General features: G+C 40.6%; 1 protein-coding gene across 9 annotated transcripts in view; it reads left to right on the top strand.

The window, feature by feature from the left end:
• SNX25 (sorting nexin 25) overlaps positions 1–14,715 on the top strand; it is a 119,503-nt gene that overhangs the window by 12,302 nt on the left and 92,486 nt on the right. For all 9 annotated transcript variants that reach the window (XM_047772351.1, XM_047772355.1, XM_047772352.1 and 6 more), the window contains exon 2: positions 13,968–14,052. In XM_047772351.1, coding sequence (XP_047628307.1) covers positions 13,968–14,052 — 85 coding nt within the window. The remainder of the gene's footprint in view (positions 1–13,967; positions 14,053–14,715) is intronic.

Raw genomic sequence — 14,715 nt, forward strand, 5'->3', positions numbered from 1 at the left:
CCAGGTCCATCTCTGTCTTTCTAAGCTCCGCCCTCACCGTGGGGGAGACCCACTCTAGGGCTGTTGGCCAGATGGCTGCAGGAGTTTCAGGCTCCACGGCCACATGGGACGAGATCCAGAGGAGGAAAGGCCCTTTCTGGAACAAGGAAAAATGTTCTTAGAAATGCAGTAGCAATGTTCCCCTTGAATGCATCTTCTTGGCCAGGTTTTGGCAGAGGGGACACCATTTCTATCACTGGCCTAGCTGGTCCTTTAGAGAGGAAGGAGGCAATGGAGTCAAACCAATGAACACTTACTTATTAACGGTCTTCATGACTAGGACAAACCTCTTTTTAGCTTGTCTTTCACATCTTCACACACTCTTCACTTTAACGAACCTTTCTTCTCGCTGTTCCAGAGTTTCCCTTAGTGGGGTATATGTATGTGTTGTACTCAGGTGCTTCTGGGAGGATCTCTGCCCCCTTTTTACACATTCAGTTCTTGTTAAATGCCCACTTCAGTGCCCTTCCATCCCGGCATCTCTACCATGCTCTTAAATTTTACCCAATAAACATTTGCGCAGGGAGGAAAGGGAAAAGTTGAGTGAATTCCAGTTGTTTGGCTTTGGTGGCTGAATGTGCAGGTTTGGGATGATGGAGGGTGAGGAGATAAGTTTTGATCATGTGAGCTGTATATGGTTATTTAGCCTGCAGGTAGGCAAAGGAGTGAGAGAAGGAACATTGTGTGATGGTGAATAGGAGAGAAAAGCCCAGAGAAGCCGAGCAACAGGGGTTGGTGGCCAGTGGTGTCGGATGGCTGGGAGGTGCAGTAAGGCAGGGGTGTCCCAGGTTTGACCACTCTGGGGTCTCTGGAGCCCTGTGCTGGTGGCATGTGGGGAGGGCAGGTGGATGTGGGGGCAGACATGGTTTTTATTCTCTCCAGGGAGGAGGGGGAGGTAAGGAAGCAGAGACAGGTGCAAGGTGCTCTCTGTAAGCTCGGCTGAGAAGGAGAGAAGAGAAGGCAGCTTTCACAGGTATGTGTGTGGTGTGAATGCTTTAGGAATTTTTGTGGCTGAGGAGAGATTTCATCATATTTTTGGGTTAAAGAGAAATCTTAAAGTAGCACGGAAGGGTCTGAGAGTCCCCGAGACCAAGAGCCGGGGCAGTGTGGGCACGGGAGCAGAGCCCAGGCCAGGGCTCAGGCTGAGATGAACGGGGCAGAGAGAGCCTTGCAGAAGGTGGCCAGGGCACCAGACCCTTCAAGTGGGTTGCCTCAACTGTCCTGGGAAGTGGGGGTGAGGGGCAAAATGAATTGCTGATAGCGAGGAGGAGGAGGAGGATGTGTTGAGGGTAATTTTAAGAGGTAGTAAAAACTTGGGGGGAAAAACTGGAATAAGGGCAAAAACATTTATTGAGCCTTTACTGTGTACCAGGCCTTGTCCTAAGTGCTTTGCACCCTCATTTAGTCCTCATGGTGACCCCATAACACATGGACTGTTATCCCCATTTTATGGCTCAGGAAACGATTTTAAAGAGGTTAAGTGACTCGAAGGTGGAGATTGAAGGTGCTGGAGGTAGCCCTCCTGACCTCTGAGGACACAAAGAAGGTGGTGGGTGTGGTTTGGGGTTCAGGGCCCCATGTGAGTTGGAGGCCAGGAGTGTGTGGGAATGCCTTCAGCATGGCTGGGCTGGTCCTGTAGGGCTGCGTGATGGGCTCGGTGTCGAGGTGGGGACCAAGCGAGGTGGGGCACAGGGCTGAGCCATCAGAGTTGATCAGGTGGCAGCTCAGTGAGTGAGGGGGGAGCTGAGAGCTTCTGGAGGGGACCTCTGACTCGGTGGATCTGAACTGTCCTGCCTGGTAGGATTGGGGCCAAGGGGGCTGGAGAGGAGGGTTGCTGGAGCTGATGAGGTCGGCACTGTGGGAACGACCTGCCGTGGGCCGCACGTGCTTCCTCTCTATTTCTCTTCATTTCTGTACTTTCATTTCTTCATTGTTTTGGCCTCATGTGCAGCATATGGAAGTTCTCGGGCCAGGGATTGAATCCCAGCTGCAGCTGCGACCAGTCCTGCAGATCCTTTAACCCACTGCAAGGGGGCTGGGGATGGAACCCACTTCTGCGAAACCTAAGCTGTCAGATTTGTAACCCGCTGCACTGGTGGTTCCGGAACTGCCCTTATTTCTTATTTTGACTAAAGGAATTGCCTCTGGATGTTCTCTAGTTTAGTGCTGTATCAGGCAAAGGCTGGAATGGATAGTGGACTCTTGACCTCTGGCTGTGCCAGTATCCTTCAGGGCATCTGCTTATAACTGTGCTGGGGGCAGTTTTTACTGATAAATGCGATAGAAGTTAGGTGTCAGGAAACATAGTTGTCCTTACTCTTCTTTGGAAGAATATGTTTTAGCCAAGTTAAATTCCCAAGCATGGTTTTATTCAGTGCCTATACGCAGTGCAGACCATTCCAGGAATACAAAAAATTTTTGATTCAAGCACTATGTTTAAAACTACCTCTCATTAATTTAACTGATTTTCTTTGCATTTTGAAGGGATTAATGGTTCCCTTCAAATTGTGTAGGAGAAATTCTATACAGAAAATAGTTCATGCTACCTCTTTTCTGTATGAGAAAGAATTAGATTTATCATTTCAGTTAACTGAGCAGAGTCTAAGCTAGTGAATCTTTGACTCCCAATTTATGTAAAATGATTGCTCTACTTCTGTATAAAATAAATCTTCCAAATAATAAAGCTTCCCAACATTTTTCAGGGGTCATAATCTTTTGTCATCATGACCACTTAGTGTTTCTCAAAATGTGATCTAAGAATTCATAAATAATTTGCTAGAAATGTTGTATTTCAAAGACAAACCTTAAACTTTCTGAAGTCAGAATCTTGGGAGGGTGAGAGAGAATAGGATGTAGAAATCTGCATTAGAACAAATTCCTCAAGTGGTTCTTGAAAATGAGTTAGTGTGCTTTCAAGCAGGGGAATGGGGCTTCCTGATGTCAGCAAGGACTAAGCAGACTCAAAGCCACACCTGTGTCCTATGTGTTCATAGACCCACATGTGTCTCTCGGTCCTCTCTGTTCACAGGTGGAATGGTTGCTCCACTAAGGCTTATCTTCACCATGTTTCTCCTAAGAGGTTTTGTTCTTTGACTTTCAACACATTTATTTTAGATAGAAACAGAAGAAAGGCCTTTCATGATCTAGATTGAGGCTGGGGCAGATAATTTTTACTCTCAAGTTAGAAGGAATATAAAAGCCTCTTTAGATTCAGTTGAATTGTATTTTCAGTTTTTTGCAACTAGTATTTTTTTGTTGGATCATACGCAGGATATTTTTATCATATTAGGCAACTGTACCACCTTGTTATCTTTATTTGGGAATTAAGCATGTTTTCAGGAGATGTCTATGGAAGCTAAGTTGACAGCAGTTCTACTTGGGTTGATTTATGTGTCACCTTGGCTAGGTCATGTTACTGACATTAGGTTAGACACTAATCTAGGTATTGCTCTAAATACTGTAAAAGTAAATTTTTTTTAGGCCCACACCTGTGGCACATGGAAGTTCCCTAGCTACGTCTTTGGCCTACACTGTAACTGATGGCAACACCGGATCCTTAACCCACTAAGCAAGGTCAGGGATGGAATCCACATCCTCATGGTTACTAGTTGGGTTTGTCACCACTGAGCCACAACGGGAAGTCTTGCACCTAGTATTTTTACATCAGCAATCCATCTCACACATCTCAATGTCTTCTCCATGTGTGTCCCCAGGCCACTGCCAGGAGCTCAGCTTTTTGCTTCAAGGGAACTGTGAAAATAGGAATCCTGCTGGATCAGATTACCAGTGTGGTATTTTTCCAACCAGGTCCTAAATATTTTATCACCAGTTTTCATTTAAAACAAGTTTAATAAGAACGGTATTACAGTACTCCAGGACAGTAATGGATTAAAAAAAATTATTGACTTCAATTACTGAAGATCCCTGTAAAAAAAAAGCAGCAGTTCTGTGTGACTCATTGAGTTGTTGAGTTACGGGATGGCTTTGAAGCAGGGGCAACCACTCTGGCACCTTCTTCATTTGGATTCAGTGGTTTCAGTGAGAACTCTTAGGAAATGAGGATAATTTTTGTAATTTACTTAAATATGTATGAACGTCAAAATTCTTATGAAATGATCTCATGGATTGATTGTATATTTGAGTAACTTTTCTTCCATGACCCTGATTGGAGAGCAAATTGCAGAGGAGCTACTAAAATAGGAAGAATATTAAAATTCCTAAGCAGAGCCTCCCACGGTCTTATAGCTCATTAGTTACTCTATTATGAGCTTCCATCAAGGATAGATTAAGCCCCTTGAGCACAGAGAATGTAATTTATTTACCTTTGTCTTTCTGGTACCCAACTAAGTGGCAGACACACAGAGTCCTCAGTACATGTTAGATGGTTGAGTTGTTGGAAATGTGATTCTTATTGTGGAAACCTCTGATTTCCCTTATGAGCTCAAAATTACAGTGGAAGCTAGTGATAAAAATGGCTACAGAATTTTTATTGCACAAACCTTTGCAGGAATGCAAAAAGCCTTTGCCAGTTTTCAGTGACCTTTCCTAAGCCAGTTTCCTTTTTCTTCCTTCTCCTGTAAACCTAGGCTCTGTTCTATACTTGCCAGTTTAGACATACTGCTGTCTGCCTATATACTTCAAGCGTACATTCTAATTTCACTTTCCAGATCTGTGTCTGGTTTTAAATATACTCATATACTTGAATTTCTCTTGTAATCAAGTGGAGTGTGTTTTCTAAGGATCTTCAGATTTGAGTCCTTGACATTAGAAATAAAGCACATTTTTTTTTTCTTCCCATGAGTCTGATTCTTCCAACAGAATGGAAAAACAATCCTTTGGTATATTAACTTGTCTCAAAATCTACCTCCGTTGATCAGTTAATAGAGATTTTGCCTTTGCATTAATAATTTTTCTCACAGAAAGCAGATTAATAACCAAGAAACATTACTAAAGGAATCTGCTTGTGAAATCTGAAAGAATAATAGGTCATAATACTAATCATATGTAATAAAACTATGATCATTCTTTGACAAGGAAATTAACATTGTAAAAAAAATTTAGACTCTGACTTTTGGTACCATAATAAAAGTCTATATATGTATACTGCTCTGTAATTAAAAAAAAAAAAACTCATACATTAATCCTTCTTGAGATGCATAATAATCCTTTAAATGGGATAGACATTATTTAAACTGAATCTGAGAAATAGACGTATTCATTACAGTTCAGCAAGAAAATGGCAAAGAATCAACCGCAGCCTACTTTTTTCTGGGTCTTAAGTGCTCTTGCCACCATCATGTGATGTCATGTGCTTTTGCCATAGTTAATAATAATGGCATTGTGCCCCAGCCTGAAGCACACTTGAGTTTCATATTTGTTCATAGAAAAAAATCTGATTTCACCACCAGTCATAGGATCTAGATTCAGGGCCTTTCCTCACTGATTACTTTTCATTATAGAAATAGAAACAGAACCTTGATTCCTACATTTGCATCCGGTGGGGTTGGCCTTTAGCCTTAACACAGCAATACTTTGGTAAATGGTGTCATAAGCCACAGAAGCTAGTGGTAATCTAATCTACCATTTATCTCTTGCCAAGTTCATGTTAAGTAAAATCTTCATAGGGATTTATGCTTCTGGAGGCCAAGGTGGTTTACATGGCTGCCTGAGGATCCCTGAGGGTAGAGGAGGCCCTGACCTGCCCCTGCTTCCTGTGTTCCTTACTCGTTTCCTCATCTAGAAATACCTTGCAGTGTTGGGCTTTCAGGACACACAGGTTCATGTTGGTTGAAGAGGCTGGAAGGGGACTTTTCCTGTTGAGATTTGTGTAGTTGGTGCTTCAGAGCGTTCCTACCCGCCACGCCTTGCTTTTCCTTCAGTTCCTTCTTAGCTAGTAGAAGACTCTTCTTAAGCACGACAAAATTCTTGAGGTGCAGTTTCCTTTGAAGTCAGAGTCCAAATCCATTGTATATTTTCATAGACACTTTTAGGTCTTTAAAGAACATTTTTGGTGGTACTATACGTAGATCATCATAGAAATGAAAATATTTTTAATTTAAAAAAGTAGTGAGGAGTTCCCGTTGTGGCACAGAGGAAACGAATCCGACTAGGAACCATGAGGTTGAGGGTTCAGTCCCTGGCCTCGCTCAGTGGGTTAAGGATCCACTGTTGCCATGAGCTGTGGTGTAGGTCACAGACGTGGCTCAGATCTGACATTGCCGTGGCAGCAATAGCTCTGATTAGACCCCTATCCTGGGAACCTCTATATGCCGCGGGTGCGGCCCTAAATGGACAAAAGACAAGAGTGAGAACAAAGTAAATGCCCAGTAATAACGACAGTATATCATTCAAAACAATATATATATTCCAAATCTTTTATTACATAAAAGATACTCATATAATATTGAGTGTGAAAAACTAGGTGCAGAGCAGTGTGAATACTGTGATCCTAATTTCTTGAAAACCATACAAAAATTAAAAAAAGAACCAATAGTAATTTTTAATTAATAATGTGTTGCCAGGCATTGTTTTACGTGCTTCATGTGTATCCACTCAGTTAATGCTTATATCAACCCTAAGAGATAGGTACTGTTTTTATTTTTGTTTTATAGATAAGGACTTTGAGGTATATGAAAGTAAGTTGTCTAGAGTTACAGAGAAAGGATTGGAGTCACCGACTAGGAGGAAACAGTTCAAAATATCAATAGTGATTATTTCTGGACAGTGGCATTATAGGTCAATATAATTCTTTACATCTATGATACAGAATCTCTATTCTTGATGTAATTAGTAATAGCATTTTTAAAAGATATTGAAGCATGTTTGGAATCTAGAAAAACAACGAGTACATTTGGAGGTTTGAATTTCAAAGAATGCCTTTTCTTTCATATATCTGAAACAGACATTGTATTTGATTAAAAGTGGTGGGGGAGACCCAAAACCAATCCTTTCTATCACTACTATCTCTCTATGTGATAACCTCTCCGTATATGTTTATCAGTTTTCTTTTATGGATAAGGAGAACAAGACCTTCTTTAGTTCATGATCAAACATTATAAAGCACAATCCAGGAAACTGGTTTTGATCAAACCAGGTTTTGTTTGAATGCTGAAGTACTTCACCGGTCTTAGAAAGTATAAAGGTACATACGCAATAGAACATCTTCAGGAAATGGACACTTTCCTTTCTGGAAAGTACAGCCTCAAAGGCAAAAATACTTAAGAACAATATGTTCTCTGTTGTTGTGTCTTAACTTGCAACCCTTCTCTCTTGCTTTCATTTCCACTATTCCTTTCCCTTCAGAAAACCACCCAATCAACCAACTAATTAGCCTCAATTTGTTAAAGGTTGATAACATTTGACTTTCATTAGCGATGATGGCTGTACTTTGCTACAGTGTGCCAGGCATTCTGCTGAATGCTTTCTGTGAGTCAGCAATTATAGATTAGATGCCTAGGGTTCGAATGTGGCTCAGGGTTTGGCCCAAACGGAGTAAGACCACAGTGTTTGGAATCGAATTATTTGGAGATATGATCTAAAATTCTTGATTCGTATTTTTCGTCGAAAAGAATTGGACCTCCTAGCAATCCCCTTAACTTGTTTATATTCCTTGCCAGGCTCCTGTTGTCTTTTTTCTTTTTTGGATCCCTGATGTTGTTTTATAAGTCCACTTAAACTAGAGGGGGAGCAGCTGGGTCAAGGATCCATCATTAGTAAAAAGTCCTGTTGGACTTGGGAGCCTGTGTGCTTGCTGCTCTTCTGCTCTCGTAGCTCTTCGTGGCCACTCAGTTTCCATGCTGGGCATGACTGTTGTGACTCATGTCACAGTCTTTTGTCAGGGTCTTAGTCAAGTCAGATGGCCTTTCTAGTTTCTTAGTCCCTTCCTATCCTCCTCAGAAGGGATATGTGTGGCTTTGTTTCTTCGGTTTTGAATAAATTGTTATTACTATTTTTGCTTTTTACGGCCTCATGTGTGGCATATGGAGGTTCCCAGACTAGGAGTAAAATTGGAATTACAGCTGCCGGCCCATGCCATAGCCACAGCAATGCAGGAACTGAGCCACATCTGCAACCTAACCCACAGCTCACAGCAATGCCAGATCCTTAACCCACTGAGCAAGGCCAGGGATCGAACCTGCAACTTCATGATTCCTAGTCAGATTCGTTTCTGCTGCCCTACAACGGGAACTCCAAATAAATTATTTTTTGAGGATGAGGCAGAATATGGTTAGTTTGAAAGGAGCCATGGTTTTGAGAATAACATAGTTTAAGAATGAGAACATTAGTCATGAGATCTCGGTAGACTGTCAGATGCTGGGAAGACTTGGCCATGTGACAGCTCCATGTGGATAATGATGATTGGGGGTTTGTGTTTGTTTTCCTAAGAAATTCACTATTTCACCACCTTTACAGGAAATTATACCCATCATTCCTTCAACTCTGTACAGTTTTTTCTTTTTAAAATAAAAATACATTAAATTTTTTTTTTGTCTTTTGTCTTTTTTGTTGTTGTTGTTGCTATTTCTTGGGCCGCTCCCGCGGCATATGGAGGTTCCCAGGCTAGGTGTTGAATCAGAGCTGTAGCCACCGGCCTACGCCAGAGCCACAGCAACGGGGGATCCGAGCCGCGTCTGCAACCTACACCACAGCTCTGGCAACGCCAGATCGTTAACCCACTGAGCAAGGGCAGGGACCGAACCCTCAACCCCATGGTTCCTAGTCGGATTCGTTAACCACTGCGCCACGACGGGAACTCCTAAATTTTTTTTTTAATGTAGAAGTATATAGTGAAGAAGAAAGGCACTTGTTTATTTGAATAATCAGGTAATAGACATGAAAGGAATTACAAGTCATGGACTGGTTGTTCCAGCCCCATCTCTGCTCCCACAGGAAGGCTCACAGTAAACAGTGGCAAACTTGTAAACAATGGAAAATGAGGTGTATGTCTCTGCTGGATTCCAGATCGTTCCTGGTTGTTTAGTTGCTAATGGTGTCAGAGCACCCAGGTCTCCCTGCATGGATTCTCTCTGGATGTTGTTTCCACAGGACAGGGACTCAACGCTGACTCGAAGACAGTTTGAATGCATTATGGCTGTGGCCTAAAAGCTGACATTCAGAAGTAAACAGAAAGCTGATGTGTACTCAGGAAAGGGTTTGTTGATGTGGCATCTGCTTTTCGATGCTGAGAATCTAGTTACATATCTCAGAGGAAAGCTTTCAGGTTTTGCCCTGTCTTTGGAAAACATTTGAAAAGTGAGCAAATGAGGTTGTTCCTGCTGTGGTGCAGTGGGTTAATAATCTGATGTTGCCTCTGGTGGCGAGGGCTTGATTCCCTGGCCCTGTGCAGTGAGTTAAGGATCCGGTGTTGCAGCTGCGGGTTGGATTTGATATCTGGCCAAGGAACTTTCATATGTGCAGGTACAGCCAAAAAAAAAAAAAAAAAAAAAAAGGAAAAGCAAATTATAGGTTGAGATCTCTCACTTTCTCTAGAGAACTCAGTGAGTGGGGAAAAAAAATGATCTCAACAATCTTAAGCTCGGTTTAAATCTTAAAACGAGGATGGGTTTCATTTATTTTACTTAAAAAATAAGGTGTATTTTATATGTGGCAGACGTTCTGGTTCACCAAAAGCTCTTCCATTCTCAGTATTGGGATATGGATGCTGAACTTCAGATGAGAGCTGACTGGTAGATAGGACTACATTTGAAGTCCTCATTTCTGAAATCGGGCAGTGAAGATGTGTATCACTTACCTTTGTGACAGAGGGAGAAGGATCACATTCTTCGCTCACCTTTCCTAACACCATTATTAGGAAGGTGATTGTCATGATGAGCTTTACCTGAGAAGTGGGACCTGCGACGCACAAAGAGGGGAGGTTAGCATTTGCCTTATTAACGTGTCCAAAGTCTCTGCCCTGTTGGGTTCCTTTTTTCAAACCTACAAGTGGAAAGAGAATGAAGACAGGTTTTGCTCCACTGCCCTCTGGGCCATAGAAATGCGCAGGTGCCTGTGTTTTAGCTGCCAGCTTTCTTCCCTCCTCTGTTCCTCTCCTTCCTTCCTTATGGCTTCTCCTTTCCTTCTCTCTCCATCTTGGTATAGTGATTAATTGGTGAGTTTCAGCTCTGGGATCTGAAAGAAATGAAGTATGTGGTGACTGATGTACACTCGTGTAGTAATTTAGTCATGAGATTCTGGCTCCATAAATACTAAACCCTTAAAAACAGAGTTTCTATGCATGGTACCCTGTACTTTGGGCTCATGATGTTTCCTTTTAAATTCCTGTTTTCCTTACTTATAGACTTTCCATCAGGCTGTGGGGACAGGACAGGGCTGAACTTTTTTTTTTTTTCTTCCCAATAAGGGCCAGTGACCCCTGGGTTGGGGGGAGGGGTGCAGGGTAATCTAGAACTAGATAGGGAAAATGAAATTTAAAAAATAATAGCATTTTTTTTGTGGGGGGTCTTTTGTCCTTTTAGGGCCGCACCTGTGGCATATGGAGCTTCCCAGGCTAGGGGTTGAATCAGAGCTGTAGCCACCGTCCTACGCCAGAGCCACAGCAATGCGGGATCCGAGCCACGTCTGCAACCTACACCACACTCACGGCAACGCCGGATCATTAACCCACTGAGCAAGGGCAGGGACCAAACCCTCAACCTCATGGTTCCTAGTCGGATTCGTTAACCACTGCGCCACGATGGGAACTCCATTTTTTTTTTTTTTTTTGTAGAAGATAGTTTTAAACTATCTTTTATCTTCTAGTTGAGTTTTGGGCATTAAGTGGCTTTTAATAGGATTATGGTTAAGGGTTTTTAAAAATAATTCTTTGGGAAAGGGTTGGATGTTATATTCTAAGTTGTAGCATAAAGGGATTCTTTTCTGAGTGTAGCATGTACATCTTAAGGCTTTTAAAAGTTATTTCAACTACGGAACCTTAAGACTATGGCTTTTTTTATAATAGCAGTGATCACAAAAACAGATGATACTCAGCATTTGACCCATGGATAGAGTGAAATAAAGCCAAGGACTAGAAATTCCCCACTCATGGGTGGGTGATGGAGGGCCATGGGTTGATTGCACCTGTGTTGAGGGGCCTGCCTGAGAACAAAGGCATTTCCTCACGCTCATTTACTGGATTCAGGTGATTCTAAAGTAGCCATTTAGCTCTCCCGAGTGGTGTAGTGGTGCTAGTCAAGCACTTTAATATTTCCCATGCACAAAAAAGAACTCTGCATCCCACAATATTAGCTTCTTTTTATCCTCTGAAACCAATAACTAGGCCCAATTTTACATGCTTTTGATTCTTTGGTATGTGATCAATTAAACAATTTTCCTCTTTAGTGTAGTCTTACTGGCCAGATAGATTTAAATCTTGGATATTGTCTGGTTTTTTTTTGTTTTGTTTTTACTTTTGCCAATTAGTTTCTTTTCATAATTAAATTAAAAAAATTACTGTTATACATACATTTGTGGAGGGAGAAGTTAAAATCCTATGTCCCTGCCTATTAAGGGAAGCCGCTTTTAATAGTTTAGCATATGTGCTTCCAAACATTTTCCATCACAGAAAACTCCCATAAAGGTATAATGTATCCCTAACTCATTCTTTTTTTTGTGAGCCGCATAGGAAGTCCTATAACTCATTCTTTTAACAGTTGCATTATATCCTAAAATAGGAGCATATCATAATTTAACTCTTTGACTATTGATATATACTTGGGTTATTTCCAGGTTTTTTGCCCTTATAACAGTGAAATTCTTGGTATATATATACTTTTTTTTTGCAGTGCGCAAGTATTTTCCATTGGCTAAGTTCCTAGGAGTGAAATTGCTGAATGAAAAGATAGTGAATTTAAAATTTTGATACATAGCTCAGTTGCTTTCTTAAAAGCTTGTAGAAATGGACATTTCCCCCAACAGTACCTGAAAATGACCATGTCCACGTATCTTTGCCAACATTAGATATTATGACTGTCCCTGCTTTTGCAGTCTTATGGTATCTCATTGCTGTAATTGGTATTTCTCTGATTAAAAAGGAGGTTGGTTGCATGGTTTCTCCATAAATTGGTGTTTCTCTTTCAGGATTGTCCTTTCAGTTTCTTTGCTTGGTTTTCTTTTGAGTTCGTTTTCTTTCTTTTTTTATTGCTCAATGAATTTATTACATTTATAGTTGTACAATGATCATCACAATCCAGTTTTATAGGATTTCCATCCCACAATCCCAGTGCATCCCCCCACCCCCCAAACTGTCTCCTTTGGAAACCATAAGTTTTCAAAGTCTGTGAGTCAGTATCTGTTCTGCAGAGAAGTTCATTCTGTCCTTTTTTCAGATTCCACATGTCAGTGAAAGCATTTGATGTTGGTGTCTCATTGTCTGGCTGACTTCACTTAGCATGATAATTTCTAGGTCCATCCATGTTGATAAAAATGGCGGTATTTTGTTCCTTTTAATGGCTGAGTAGTATTCCACGGTGTATATGTACCACGTCTTCTTGATCCACTCTTCTGTCGATGGACATTTAGGTTGTTTCCATGTCTTGGCTATTGCAAATAGTGCTGCAGTGAACATTGGAGTACATGTGTCTTTGCGAGTCGTGGTTTTCTCTGGGGAGATGCCCAGGAGTGGGATTGCTGGATCAAATGGTAGTTCTATGTCTAGTTGTCTGAGGCATCTCCATACTGTTTTCCACAGTGGTTGCACCAATGTACAATCCCACCAAGGGTGTACTAGGGTTCCTTTTTCTCCACCCCCTCTCCGGCACTTCTTGTTTGTAGACTTTTGGATGATGGCCATTCTGGCTGGTGTAAGGTGGTATCTCACAATGGTTTTGATTTGCATTTCTCTAATGATGAGTGATGTTGAACATCTTTTCATGTGTTTTTTGGCCATCCGTATGTCTTCTTTGGAGAACTGTCTGTTTAGATCTTCTGCCCATTTTTGGATGGGGTTGTTTGTTTTTTTGGTATTATGAGTTCGTTTTCTTGTCTTAGGATCTCTGTATATATTAAATAATAGTATTTTGTTATATGTGTTGTAGATATTGTCACCTAGTCAGTCACTTGTATTTTATAGTATTTGTCAAACAGGAATTTTCTATTTTATATAATCACACTTGTCAGTTGTTCATTTTCCTTTATAGCTATTAGATTTTGTGTCTTATTTTAAAGAGGCCTTCTCAATACAAGATTATATGCAGTGTCTCCCTTTTTTCCTTTAAATGCTTTTTTAAATTAAAAAAAATTAGTTCTGGGAGTTCCCTTGGTGACGCAGTGGTTAACGAATCCGACTAGGAACTATGAGGTTGCGGGTTCAATCCCTGGCCTCGCTCAGTGGGTTAAGGATCCAGCATTGCCCTGAGCTGTGGTGTAGGTCACAGATGTGGCTCAGATCTGGCGTGGCTGTGCCATAGGCTGGCAGCTGTAGCTCCAATTAGATCCCTAGCCTGGGAATCTCTATATGCCGTGGGTGTGGCCCTAAAAAGCAAAAAACAAACAATTTTAGTTCTTTAATCAGTTTGAAGTTATTTATATATAAAGTGTAGGGTAAGACTAATCTTTTTCACACATAAATGTCAAATTAAGTACCACTTACAGAATAGTGTTTTCCTCACAGATTTCAAATTCTTATTATGTTCTTAATTCTCATATATATATATATTCATCTATGTATAGAAGTTTTTGTTCTTTCTACCATTCCATTGACTTATTTATTCCTGCACTGGCATCATACTGTTTTGATATTTGGTTGGGAAAATCCTTCCTTAATTCTTTTGAAAAAATTTCTTAACCTTAAGCATTTATTTACTTTTCCAGAAGAACTTAATTAAGCAATGTTTCAGTGCTTGTTTAAATGGTATTTCATGCCTTTGGTTTTACTTTTGTATATGATTTATTCATTCTGTAATCTGTATCTTTTTTTTCCTTTTACATTTCAGAGTCCTGTGTATGGGAACTCACATGAGTCAGTTCAGTCTAGAAGGGTAGTCATTTCTCATAATATGGACAAAGCTCTGAAAGAAGGTAAGGATTAAATGAGGGTGTATAATTACCATGTGAAGCAATTCATTATATTCTAAAAGGAAAATAGTAATTTATATTAAGTTTATCCTTCTTGTATGTGTGTAGCATTAGGATTTTTTCTTTATGAATTTTTACTTGAATGCCAAATAAATACATCCATGTTATAGTCGAATGGATAGGATTTAAACATGTTAAGTAGCAATTTGCAGGTCACATGAAACTAGACAGTTAAGTGAAGCTAATTCTAACATATGAAGCAAGGATCTGTTCTGTTACCTAAAATAGGTATCAGGAAGTTTTCTGTCTGTTTTAAGAAATAACCTGGAGAAGGTGCACTGGGGATAAATACACTCAGGCTCACTCTTGGGCAAAACAATTAGCCAAATTAAGGGGGATAGAGCAAGCTTACAAAATAATGAAGGACACACATGTGAAACTTGTTTTGAGGAAGATTGAGGAAGGGAGTTGTGGCGGTACAGTGTCATATGTCTGGAAATGGGGATAAGTAAGTGTAGTTACAAATAATAAAATTTAAAAGAATATTTTGGTCAAGTTAAAGTTTGAGAAGGTATTTTAAATAAAAGTTCTAGAAGCTTGGACAGTTTCAGTTACACATATAGGAAAAAAAGTCTGAAGTTTTTCGTATGAAAATACATGGTGGGA

This window comes from Phacochoerus africanus, chromosome 3, assembly GCF_016906955.1.
Source record: "Phacochoerus africanus isolate WHEZ1 chromosome 3, ROS_Pafr_v1, whole genome shotgun sequence".
NCBI lineage: Eukaryota > Metazoa > Chordata > Mammalia > Artiodactyla > Suidae > Phacochoerus > Phacochoerus africanus.